This window comes from Doryrhamphus excisus, chromosome 5 (assembly GCF_030265055.1).
Source record: "Doryrhamphus excisus isolate RoL2022-K1 chromosome 5, RoL_Dexc_1.0, whole genome shotgun sequence".
Taxonomy (NCBI): domain Eukaryota; kingdom Metazoa; phylum Chordata; class Actinopteri; order Syngnathiformes; family Syngnathidae; genus Doryrhamphus; species Doryrhamphus excisus.
This window is the reverse complement of record NC_080470.1, coordinates 19247898-19259666: the sequence shown is the minus strand read 5'-3', so window position 1 is coordinate 19259666 and position 11769 is coordinate 19247898. Positions and strand designations below refer to the sequence as shown.

At 35.0% G+C, this 11769-nt stretch overlaps 1 protein-coding gene across 2 annotated transcripts; it reads right to left on the bottom strand.

Annotated features, from left to right (window-relative positions):
* Positions 1–1471: 1471 nt before the first annotated feature.
* LOC131129768 (tetraspanin-1) lies at positions 1472–8453 on the bottom strand. 2 transcript variants are annotated; one of them, XM_058073613.1, is made up of 8 exons: positions 8308–8453; positions 8152–8214; positions 6270–6476; positions 4901–4975; positions 4336–4434; positions 3384–3524; positions 1971–2054; positions 1472–1840 (listed from the first exon to the last, which is right to left on the bottom strand). In XM_058073613.1, exons 2-8 carry the CDS (start codon positions 8206–8208, stop codon positions 1781–1783), a joined length of 723 nt encoding a protein of 240 aa, XP_057929596.1. In that variant the 5' UTR covers positions 8209–8214; positions 8308–8453; the 3' UTR covers positions 1472–1780. The 2 variants fall into 2 exon arrangements, with proteins under 2 accessions (XP_057929596.1, XP_057929597.1); XM_058073614.1 differs by having other exon boundaries at positions 8152–8217; positions 8308–8430.
* Between the last annotated feature and the right edge of the window lie 3316 nt (positions 8454–11769).

Below are 11769 nucleotides of genomic sequence, written 5' to 3'. Positions count from 1 at the left end.
AATATCCTAATGAAGTCTGAAGGTAATTTAAAAAAAATTCTTTATTATTTTTTACCCAATTTTCACTGTAAGAAATTATGTGTGTTGAAATTCAGTTCCTTCAAAGACGGGTTTAAAATGTTTTTTTATTATTATTTGGCTTTTAAAAGAATCATTGCTGCAAAACACACATACACGTCCATGAAAACTAATATATTTTTTTTCACACCAAATTTTATAAAATTAATTTTTGGTAACTGATTTTAAAAACACCGTATTTTAGCAAACCAGCATATGAATTTTTTGATGTACAAAAAAAAAATAAATCTGTTCACACAATTGAATTGAAAAAATCCAATTACATAAATCCAGTCTAAAAAATGTTGGTAATAAAGAAACAAATTAATCTTCATGTGAAGACTCTGTGCTTGTGAATTAGCAATGGTGTCCCACAGGGATTCCACCCTTGAACCAGTACTCTTCAGTCTTTATTTAAATGATACTTTGGGAAAGTTAGTGATGGCGTCCCACAGGGATCCATGCTCAGACCAGTACTTTTCAGTATTTACATTTGCTCTTTATTTTTTCAGTCTAAAAGTCACGAAGTACTAGCAGTAAAATTATTTGAATGTGTTAAAACAAACTTCCAGGAATAAAGAATTTTTAACACAGGATTTTTATCAAATTAATTTTTGGAAACAATGTAAAAAAAAACATTTTAACACATTTAAACCGCATATAATTATGGCATACTTTGATTCTAACAATTAATTGCAAAACTCCAGTTACATAAATTCTAGTCCCGAAAAAAAATGTTGGCAAAAAAGAAACAAATCATTCTTCATGTGAAGACTCTGAACTTGTGAGTTAGCCATGGTGTCCCACAGGGATCCACCCTTGAACCAGTGCTATTCATGTACAGTTACATGCTAGTTTGGTGTCCCACAGGGATCCATGCTCAGACCGGTACTTTTCAGTATTTACATTTGCTCCTACCAGCAGTAAAAATATTTGAATGTGTTAAAACAAACTTCCTGGAATGAAGAATTGTTAACACTGAATTTTTATCAAATTAATTTCTGGAAAAAAAATAAAAAACACATTTAAACTGCATATAATTTTTTTTGGCTTACTTTGATTCCAACAATTGATTGCAAAACTCCACTTACATAAATTCTAGTCCGAAAAAAAATGTTGTCAAAAAAGAAACAAATCATTCTTCATGTGAAGACTCTGAACTTGTGAGTTAGCCATGGTGTCCCACAGGGATCCGTCCTTGAACCAGTACTGTTCATGTACAGTTACCATGCTACTTTGTGATGGTGTCCGACAGGGATCCATGATCAGACCAGTCTAAAAGTCATATAGTACTAGTGGTAAAGGATTTCAATACCGACACAATGAAATGGTAATTCAACGCAAGTGTAGTATTATCCTAGAATCATTTTATTTGTATAATCTGAAGACAGTAAATAGAAAAGATGTACTGCATAGAACACAATCATGTGGGAGTGGTCAGCCCAGTTCTAAAAAAAACATGGTGGACATGTACCTGAAGTTGAGTAGTGCTAAGTCATAGACAATAAGACATGACGTTGCTAAATGACAATGTAGTAATTGTAGGTGTACTTTAACACAGATTTTTTTGGTCGATATTCTATCATCACTCTAAGCCTACTGTAAAAATTAGCAAGAGAATAATAAGAATTAAATCAACAGGGGATCAAATACTTATCCCCCCAGTGTACTGTATATATGTATTGAATAAATTCGTAGTGATGATGTTTATTATGTTACCATCTCAGCTGGCTCTCTTGTCCAGGTGACAGTACAAATATATCGACACGACCATGGCCGAAATCTGGGGACAAAAAAAATAAATATTTTTTTTTACATAAATAAAATCGATCAAAAGGTGTGAGAGCCAAAACCATGACAAGCTCATGGTTCCCAGTTTTCCAAAAATATTCCCTAATCTCACGCATGCTTACCTCTAGGACACCAATGCCTGCCGCAATGCCTCCCACAATGTTTGCATGCTTTTTAAGAGACGCCAGGATTTGTTCAAAACAGCCCTGAGAGAAAGAGATGACAAATAATAATAAAGTACATGTACTGGATTTTGTACTTTGATTAAAATAGATGGAATTTAACAGGAAATCTCACTAAATAAAAAAAAAAAATACTGTATTTTCTGGACTATAAGTGGCACTTTTTTTCCTAGGTTGGCTGTTCCTGCGACTTATACTCCAGAGCGACTTATAAATGAAAAAAGTGTTTATGTTCCGTAAACACTGGACACCTTTTGTGTTCATGTTTATTTTTTGTGTAGCTGAATAAGCATTGTGTTAGCATATCTTACACCTATTCAGCCTGTTCTTTTTTCTTTTATTGTTAGAACTTGCCTTCCAAGAGGACGTAATGTCTGTTTTGGTCAAGTAGTTTGGAAAATTAATTACCCGAAAAAAATGCCACTTATTCTCCAGTATGTTTTTTTCTACCTAATTATGCATTTTTGGCCTTGTGCGACTTATACTCCGGAGTGACTTGTAGTCCGGACTATGGAATTCCGGAATGCATAAAAAAACAGAACCAAAATTGTAGCACACAATTTTGAGGTTACCAAAAAAAAACACGCTAACTGGGGCGGATGCTAACCAAGGTTCGACTTTATTAAGACAAAAAATACCATAAATGTTGATATATTAAAGACAAAAATATGTATTATTTTTTTTAATCGTAATATGAGAAACAAACAAATCAAATAATGACTTCTTTTAGGGGAATTTTTGGTTAGAAAAAAGTTATAAAATTATGAAAATAGTCATAATATCAGAATAAAGTCATAATACTATAGGAAAAAAAATTATCATATTTATAAAAAATTACAAAAAGTAGCACAAACACTGTTTTGGTCAAGTACTTTGGAAAATTAATTACTCGCAAAAAATTATGCATTTTTGGTCTTATGCGACTTATACTCCGGAGCGACTTATAGTCCAGAAAATATGGTAATTAGCAGTAATTTTACAAGAATAAATTCAAAATATTAGTACAAAAAGTTGTAATTACAAGAATAATATAATATGATAAAAAAGTTTAGGAGCATAAAGTAGTAGAAAAAGGTATAATATGGGGATAACATCTGAATAATAGAAGAAGAAATTGGACAACATTTTTTAAAGAAAAAAGTTGAAATATTTGGAAAATTAACCAAAAAATTGGAATAAAAAGAGTTCATACTAATAATACACTTTTTTTCACCCGCTGATGATTTTTCTTGAAATATATCGAACAAAGTTACCCTTGAATTCTTTCATTTTTCACTATGTGGCCCTCGGTAGAAATAGGTTAGACACCCTGAACGTTATCCCGGGTCTTCATGCATGAGACGGCATGGTCACCTGAACAGCGCTTTGGCCTGCTGCCTCCGGACTGCAGGCGGCAATGTTAGCCAGGCAGCAGCTCTGCGGTAATCCTCCGTTCTCCTTCTCAAAGTTGGATCCCACAAAGTCTGTGTAGTTGCTGAAACCACAGCACTTCATCTGGGAAATGAAGAAGATTGTTATTATCGTGAACCACTAAGACACTGTGCTGCCTTGAGGTCCACTCTTCGGGTTGTCTGAAGCCGAAGTCGCAAGCGGATGTCGGATTATTTGGATTAATTGATGCAAGACTGACTTACTCGGAACGTGAGTTGACTCCGCTCGTTACCTACAGTATGCGGTTTTCACGAAACCTTAATACCCGTAGAGTTTGGTTGACGTGACAGAGAACCAAGGACTCAGTACGATCGGTTGCGACCTCAGCTTCCCAATACATTCCATCTGATCTGTCGGATTATTTGGATTAATTGATGCACGACCGACTTACTCGGAATGTGAGTTGACTGCGCTTGTTACGTACAGTATGTGGTTTTCACGAAACCTTAGTACCCGTAGAGTTTGGTTGACATGACAGAGAACCTAGGACTCCGTACGACCGGTTGTGACCTCAGCTTTCCAAGACATTCCATCTGATCTGTCGGATTATTTGGATTAATTGATGCACGACCGACTTACTCGGAACGTGAGTTGACTGCGCTTGTTACGTACAGTATGTGGTTTTCACGAAACTTTAGAACCCGTAGAGTTTGGTTGACATGACAGAGAACCTAGAACTCCGTACGACCGGTTGCGACCTCAGCTTTCCAAGACATTCCATCTGATCTGGCTTCATCGGTTCATGCTCAAAGACTAGATAGGACAACACTGGCTGAACAGTCAAGTCCAGTTCTAATCCGTTCAGCGCTGTGGGATTACGGTGACTTGGATTATTGAGAATATTATCAGATGCAAACAAGAAGGCTGTGTTCACCTCCGTCATGGTGGTGTTCCAGATGTTGGTGACCGCAGGATCGGTACCGTAATCCTTCTGTAAAGCAGGAGTAGCCCACGCTCGGAGGATCCCCTCAGCCTGTGGAAAAACCAAATAATCGGACCATCAAATTGAGTGGATTACCCAGTACTCGGAGTACTCAGTAATCATGCCGTAGTTTGTAGTTGATATCGGATGAAAGGTCTTTCTTAATTTGGCATAATCTTTATGATCGTAGACTGTTGTCGGTCATTTCCTTGTCGTCCATATGATGTCATCTTCAATATTAGTCCCGTTCCTAGTACAGTACTTGGGCTTCCTCTGGTCCTCCAATTAATTTGTTTATTTGTCACAATAGCAAAAATGCTAATGTCAGAAAAAAAATTCATTGTCAGTCTAATAGCCTGTCATGGCGGCCGTCGAGACACACAGACACTCACCTAGCACAATCAGAGCTGCGAAAGCCTTAAGACAAACAAGCAATAGATGTGCACATAGGCTTAGCTTTCACTTTCTAGAAGTTGATTTTCTGCCGCAACAGTTAAGAAAAAGTTAGCCAACTTACAAACGACGAGTAGGTCAGCGCTACAACGGCAGCTGCCACTTCAGCAATGAAAATAATGAGGACGATGGAGAAGAACTGCGGGAAAGGAGAGAAGACAGAGGTTGAGGTCTGTGCTTGTGGAATAACGTCACAAGAAATTTCTAGCACACAAAAACATGGTGGCGTCCATTATGGCTTTTACTATCCATCATGAATGTTTACACCCGTGGCGTCATTAGGCCTATTTGGGTCTTCGACTTCAGCCCCCTAAAAATTTTTTAGAGGGGCTTCTTAAGTTCCCCTAAATAATTTGATATTTTCTATTTTTTTTTATGGATTTTTTTTTTTTTTTACAAAAAAAAGTTCTGACAAATTTCATATAATAGGGCAAAAGCAGGCTAATAAGCAAGCCAATAAGCAGGCTAATACTAGCCTACTACTACTACTACTAGTAGTAGTAGTAATAATCAGAAGAAGAATAATTTTAGAAAATTTTAGGGGGTTTTCAACCCCCTAAAATTTTTTTAGGGGGTCTTCAGCCCCGTAAAATTTTTTTAGGGGGGCTTCTTACTTAAATCTCCCTAAATAATTTGATATTTTCTATTTATTTTTTTAATCAAATTTTTTTTTTTTAACAAAAAAAATCTCAGACAAATTTGATATAATAGGGCAAAAGCAGGCTAATAAGCAAACCAATAAGCAGGCTAATACTAGCCTACTACTACTACTACTACTAGTAGTAGTAATAATCAGAAAAAGAATAATTTAAATTTTTTTTAGGGGGTTTCAACCCCCTAAAAATTTTTTAGGGGGTCTTCATCTCCCTAAAAATTTTTTAGGGGGTCTTCATCCCCCTAAAAAAAATTAGGGGGGCTTCTTAAGTCCCCCTAATTTTCTATTTATTTTTATTTTTTTATTGATTTTTTTTTTTTTTAAATATCTGACAAATTTCATATAATAGGGCAAAAGCAGGCTAATAAGCAAGCCAATAAGCAGGCTAATACTACTAGTAGTAGTAGTAATAATAATCAATAATTTTAGAATTTTTTCCTTTTTTTAGGGGGTCTTCAACCCCCTAAAATATTTTAGGGGTACTTCAGGGGCTTGTTGAGTCCCCCTAAATAATTTGATATTTTCTATTTATTTATTTATTTATTTATTTTTTATTTTAAAAAAATCTCAAGCTTATTGGCTTGCTAATAATAAGCAGGCTAATACTAGCCTACTAGTAGTCGTAATAATCAGAAGAAGAAGAATAATGATGATAGTAATAATAATAGGCTAATGAATAATATAATAATGATTGTCCTCAGAACCTAGTGACGCCCCTGGTCTCCACCAGACTCTTTCCATCCTTTGGCGGCTCATCCGTTCGTCTGGGTCCACCTACTGTGAGCAGCAGACATTTGCTCTCCTTGTGGGCTCCGCAGCAGCCCAGGAGTCCCAGCAGGACCAGGGCAGACCCGATGGCGAGGCAGAAGCAGGCAACGGTGACGTGCTGCATGCCTTTGCTGGCGAAAGGTCCCAGAAGCTGTACGAAGGAAGTGGCGTCCACGCTGGCCCAGATTCCCATCGCCAGCAAGGTCAGGCCACTTAGCTGCGGGACACGGACAACAAGCAGCTGAGGACAAAAGCGCTTTTGCCCAGAAGTGTCAAAGGTTTTAGAAATGCCATCTTACATTACCAACCCACCCATAAATTTATACCCCAGCATGTCATGAATACCCCTCCCAGGGCCGCGTTCCCAAGGAGGCCCCCGGGCTTCCTTTTATGAGTCAACAGGCTCAGCGATACAACCTGACCTCCTTTCCACGTTTTTATGAAATGGACACCCGCTTTCATTCAATAAAAATATCAGGGCAACTGAGGACAGCACGCCAGGGGCGGAGCCTCGCTGATAATGTGCCCCTCCAGCGGTTGTCCCCACGGGTCCAAACTTTGAAACTTTGAACTCAGAAAATTGCAGCAGTTTTCTTCCATTTTTTACGTTTATTTTTTTTTCACTCCCATAATATCTAGACCTTTTTCCTATAATATTACAAAAATTTTCCCTACCTATTTTCTCCCCAAATTGTACTTTATTTTGTTTGGTTTCTCATCATATTTTCTTTAACATTTCAAATTTATGCCTTTTTTCCCTTTTCTGCTGTTTTTTTTGTTTTTTAATAAATTTTGTTTTATGACTTTATTCCAATAATTTTATAACTTTTTTCCCCAACCAATTTCCCCCCAAATGTATTTATTTTGTTTTGTTTCTCCTAATATTTTTGACTTTTTTCTCAGAAAATTACAGCAGTTTTCTTCCATTTTTATTTTTTGTTTTGTTTTTATCATATTACAACTTGGGAAAATGAATGTCTGTTTTATTTAACATTTCAAATTTACGCTACTAAAATTATGTAAGGACCACCAAAACAACTTTTTCCTCTTCATATTTTTTTTGTAAAATTATAGATTTTTTTCCCCTTTTCTGCTGTTTTTTAAAAATAAATTTTGTTTTATGACTCTAATACTCCAATAATTTTATAACTTTTTCCCTGAACCAATTTTCCCCAAATTTATTTATTTTGTTTCGTTTCTCATTATATCACAAAACTTTCTGTTTTTTCTAATATTTCAACTTCATAATACTAAAATCCTCACAATATTGCCACCAAATTACAACATTTTCCTCTTCATATTTTTGTAAAATTACAGATTTTTTTCCTTTTCTGCTGTTTTTTTAAAATAAATTTTGTTTGACTCTAAAAATACATTTTGTTTTATAACTTTATTACAATAATTTTACAACTTTTGCCCTTAACCAATTTTCCCCAAATGTATTTATTTTGTTTTGTTATTCATTATATCACAAAAATTTCTGTTTTTTCTAATATTTCAACTTCATAATACTAAAATCCTCACAATATTGCCACCAAGTTACAACTTTTTCCTCTTCATATTTTTATAAAATTACAGATTTTTTTCCTTTTATGCTGTTTTTTAAAAATAAATTTTGTTTGATGACTCTAATACTCCAATAATTTTCAACTTCATAATACTAAAATCCTCATAATATTGCAACATTATTTCTTAATATTTTGACTGCTAATTTTTTAATGTTACTGTTTTTTTTTTTTTTTTTTTTAGGTTTTCTTGTTAATGATACTGTGAGAATGTGTCACAGGCCACAAATGGCCCCTGGGCCACACTTTGGATAGCCTTGGTGTGGAGCGTTTCTGCCCAAAAGTCATTTGTTGACAACAAAAGAGGCGATTGAGAGAATTCCTCACCAGGATAAGCAAGTTGAAGAAGACCATCATCATTTTGACAAAGGTGAAGCAACCCATTTTAATCTGGTATGAGAAATAATAATCATTAGCACATTAGCATAATAATAATAATAATTTCCACTAAAAAAAACACATAAAAAGACTTATAAAGCCTACCTTTGGGGTTGTTTTTGAAGCCTGCTTTGTCTGACCTTACGTGAGATGGTACTCAAAGAAAACCCAGGCTTGTATCTCCAGCTGGTTCCTGGGACAAAGCCAGTACACAATAGTTCCCTCCGCACGTATCCAAACGCTATTGCTACAATCTTGGGTGGGGATTAGAAATCCGAGTGCTCCGTGGAAGATAATAGAAATGAGGTGTGGTCAAAGGGAATACAGGTGACAGTCAGTGGGTGTTTTCAGTCGGACCTTGACAGGAAGTCTGGGTGGACGCACCGACCCCTGCAGGTACCCGGTGCGTGGGATAACCTGGGAATTAAAGGGTTTGATGTTAAATAGCTTCTGGTCTTGCGTCATTCTGGTCTATGAACTTTCAAAACAACCTAAAACTCAAGAGAAAGTAACGTCTAATACCTGTACAAACTTTTTAAACAACTTTGACAGGTATATATTTTGTAAGTAGAAGTCAGAAGTCAGATTTCACTGGCTAAATGTACTGCAAAAAAAGGTCAGTAAGGATAATTCATAATGCCGCCTACAGAGAACATACTAACTCCTTATTTATACATCATAAATACCATATTTTCTGTCACACAAGTGCAAAAATGCAAAATTAGAAAAAAAAACCATACATAAGTCGCTCCGGAGTATAAGTCGCACAAGGCCAAAAATGCATAATTAGGTAGAAAAAAAACATACATAAGTCGCTCCGGAGTATAAGTCGCACAAGGCCAAAAATGCATAATTAGGTAGAAAAAAAACATACATAAGTCGCTCCGGAGTATAAGTCGCACAAGGCCAAAAATGCATAATTTGGTAGAAAAAAACATACATAAGTCGCTCCGGAGTATAAGTCGCACAAGGCCAAAAATGCATAATTAGGTAGAAAAAAACATACATAAGTCGCTCAGGAGTATAAGTCGGACAAGGCCAAAAATGCTTAATTTGGTAGAAAAAAACATACATAAGTCGCTCCAGAGTATAAGTCGCACAAAGCCAAAAATGCATAATTAGGTAGAAAAAACATACATAAGTCGCTCCGGAGTATAAGTCGCACAAGGCCAAAAATGCATAATTAGGTAGAAAAAAACATACATAAGTCGCTCCAGAGTATAAGTCGCACAAGGCCAAAAATGCATAATTAGGTAAAAAAACACACATAAGTCACACTGGAGTATAAGTGGCATTTTTTGCGGGTATAAAAAATAAATATAAATCACATTTTTTGCAGGTAATTTACCGTATTTTCTGGACTATAAGTCGCTCCGGAGTATAAGTCGCACAAGGCTAGAAATGCATAATTAGGTAGAAAAAAACATACATAAGTCGCACTGGAGTATAAGTGGCATTTTCTGCGGGTATAAAAAATAAAAAAACAATAATTAAAAATAAATAATAATTAAAAAATATATAAATTTAAAAAATTCAAAACAGATTTTTAATTAAAAAAATTAATTAAATAAAATTAAAAACAAAAACTTAAATTATATTACGAAAGCAGGAAGTGAACAAATGTAACAGTTACTGATTGTAAAAGTACCAGATGGAGGGGTAGGATTTAATAAGCTTTGCTTCTTCCTACTCCTTTTGGACATGTGGAACTGGGAACTGATTATGGGATGCACTCAATTGGAATCTGATGCATGTTCAAATCAAATTAAACCATTATTGCATCTCATCTTTGTGATGCAGGTGAACAATTCCATGATTAGCGTCATCTTAGCTATTTGTCTATGAGAACATAGTTGTACGTTTATGAGAATAAAGTTGTGAGTTGAGGAGAAAAAAGTTGGGACATTTACATGAACAAAAGTTGCACATTTTCAATAATAATATTGTTGTAAATTACAAATACCACAGTAATACCAAATACCACTTTACCACAGTAAAGTGGTAAATGTAGTAGAAAAACAGGCAACTTTATGTTACTTTCTAATGCCCCCCCCCCATGTGGTCTAATACTCCATTGTAGTTTGGTCTTTATTGTACAGATGTGTGAGTCATGAACGAACTGTTCAAAAATTACTTGTCTTTGCTAACTCCTTCACTTACTGCTGCTATTGCTAACTAAAACCAAAAAGTTAAAATGTGACGTGACCAGCCGGTCACTAAAGCAGGTAATTTTAATGATTAATCCTCCTTTGGTCAATTAAATCACTTGCTGGAGAAACTGGCTGGAAAGAAAACCCGCAGTACTTCCGCTTTGTGTTGACAGTCACGTGTGTTGTACTGGTTCCGGGTACAATTGAGGCACACGTGCGAGTTTCTGCGCATGTGCTGTGTGACGGGTGAATCGAGTACCGAATTCACGCAGCTTTCCACAGTTTTAATGGTCATTGTGAAAGAAAGGTAAACACTGTACACGAAATAATACATTTCTAAACAAATCTATATACATATTTATAAAAGAACCGTGTTTATTATGTCAGGATTCAAGCAAATGACCGCGCGTTTCCTTTAACTGCCAATCACCAACACGTTACTTCAATGTTGCTGTAGTTGCGCGTGTACACCGATAGGTGTCAGTGTTGTCTCACAAATGACGTCCATGTCGGCCAAGGCGACTCCCACATTGGTGCAGTGATTAGTCCTGCTTCCTACAGAAACTACTATTTCTCTATTACTTACTCATAGACTGCCATTTGTCACCCTTTTCCCTCCCCAGTAAACAAATAAAGGTACTTACACTTGGATAGTATTATTATTAGACTTATTAGATTGTTTGTTTATTATGTAGAGTATTATGTTAGTTTTATTATACAATATATTATAATATCAGTGTTATTAATTGTAGATTGTTTATTAGATATTCGATCATTAGGATTAAGGTAAAACTTTGTGATGAAGGTGAAAAAATGTAATTAGCATTAACTTTGGTTTTTGCTATTTTCCCCCCTACCTCTTTCATTTTCAATAATGTTTGAAAATTGTCTTCTAACATTACGACTTCATTCCAATTCTCCAAAAATGATAAGTTTAATTTGTTTTGTTTGTTTCATAATACTACAGTTAGGGTTAAGGTTCTCTTCATATTTTGACTTCATTATTGTAAAATAACATGGCATATATTACATTTATTCTTGTATAATATTACTGACTTTATTCTTTATTATCCATTTGTGCTGTTGGTTTATTTATATTTTTCAACTAATTCAACTTTTTGCATGTGAATTTTCTTCTTGTAACGATAATTTTATTCCTATAATATTTTGACTTAATTATAACTTATATGAAATTTATATATGTTTTCTGCCACCCAAAAATATTTACTACTTTATTTATTTTTTTGTTTTGTTTGTTTTTCATAATATTACATATTTTGTAACTTTTGTTACTGACTGAATTTTTTCTCCTAATATTTTGAGTTTATTCATATTATTTAATGTCTATGGGGCTCTTAAAACCTGTATTCAGAAGGTCTGAAACAGGTTTTTTATGCCCTAACTATTAAAATATTTG

Bases quoted from the DNA above. Each gene is read 5' to 3' on its own strand.
- LOC131129768 (XM_058073613.1), bottom strand. From the start codon at position 8,208: ATGGGTTGCTTCACCTTTGTCAAAATGATGATGGTCTTCTTCAACTTG. The intron at 4,435-4,900 runs GTAAGTTGGCTA...GTTTTTCCACAG, and splicing joins CGCTGACCTACTCGTCGTTT to GCTGAGGGGATCCTCCGAGC. The intron at 3,525-4,335 runs GTGAACACAGCC...TTCATTTCCCAG, and splicing joins GGAACACCACCATGACGGAG to ATGAAGTGCTGTGGTTTCAG.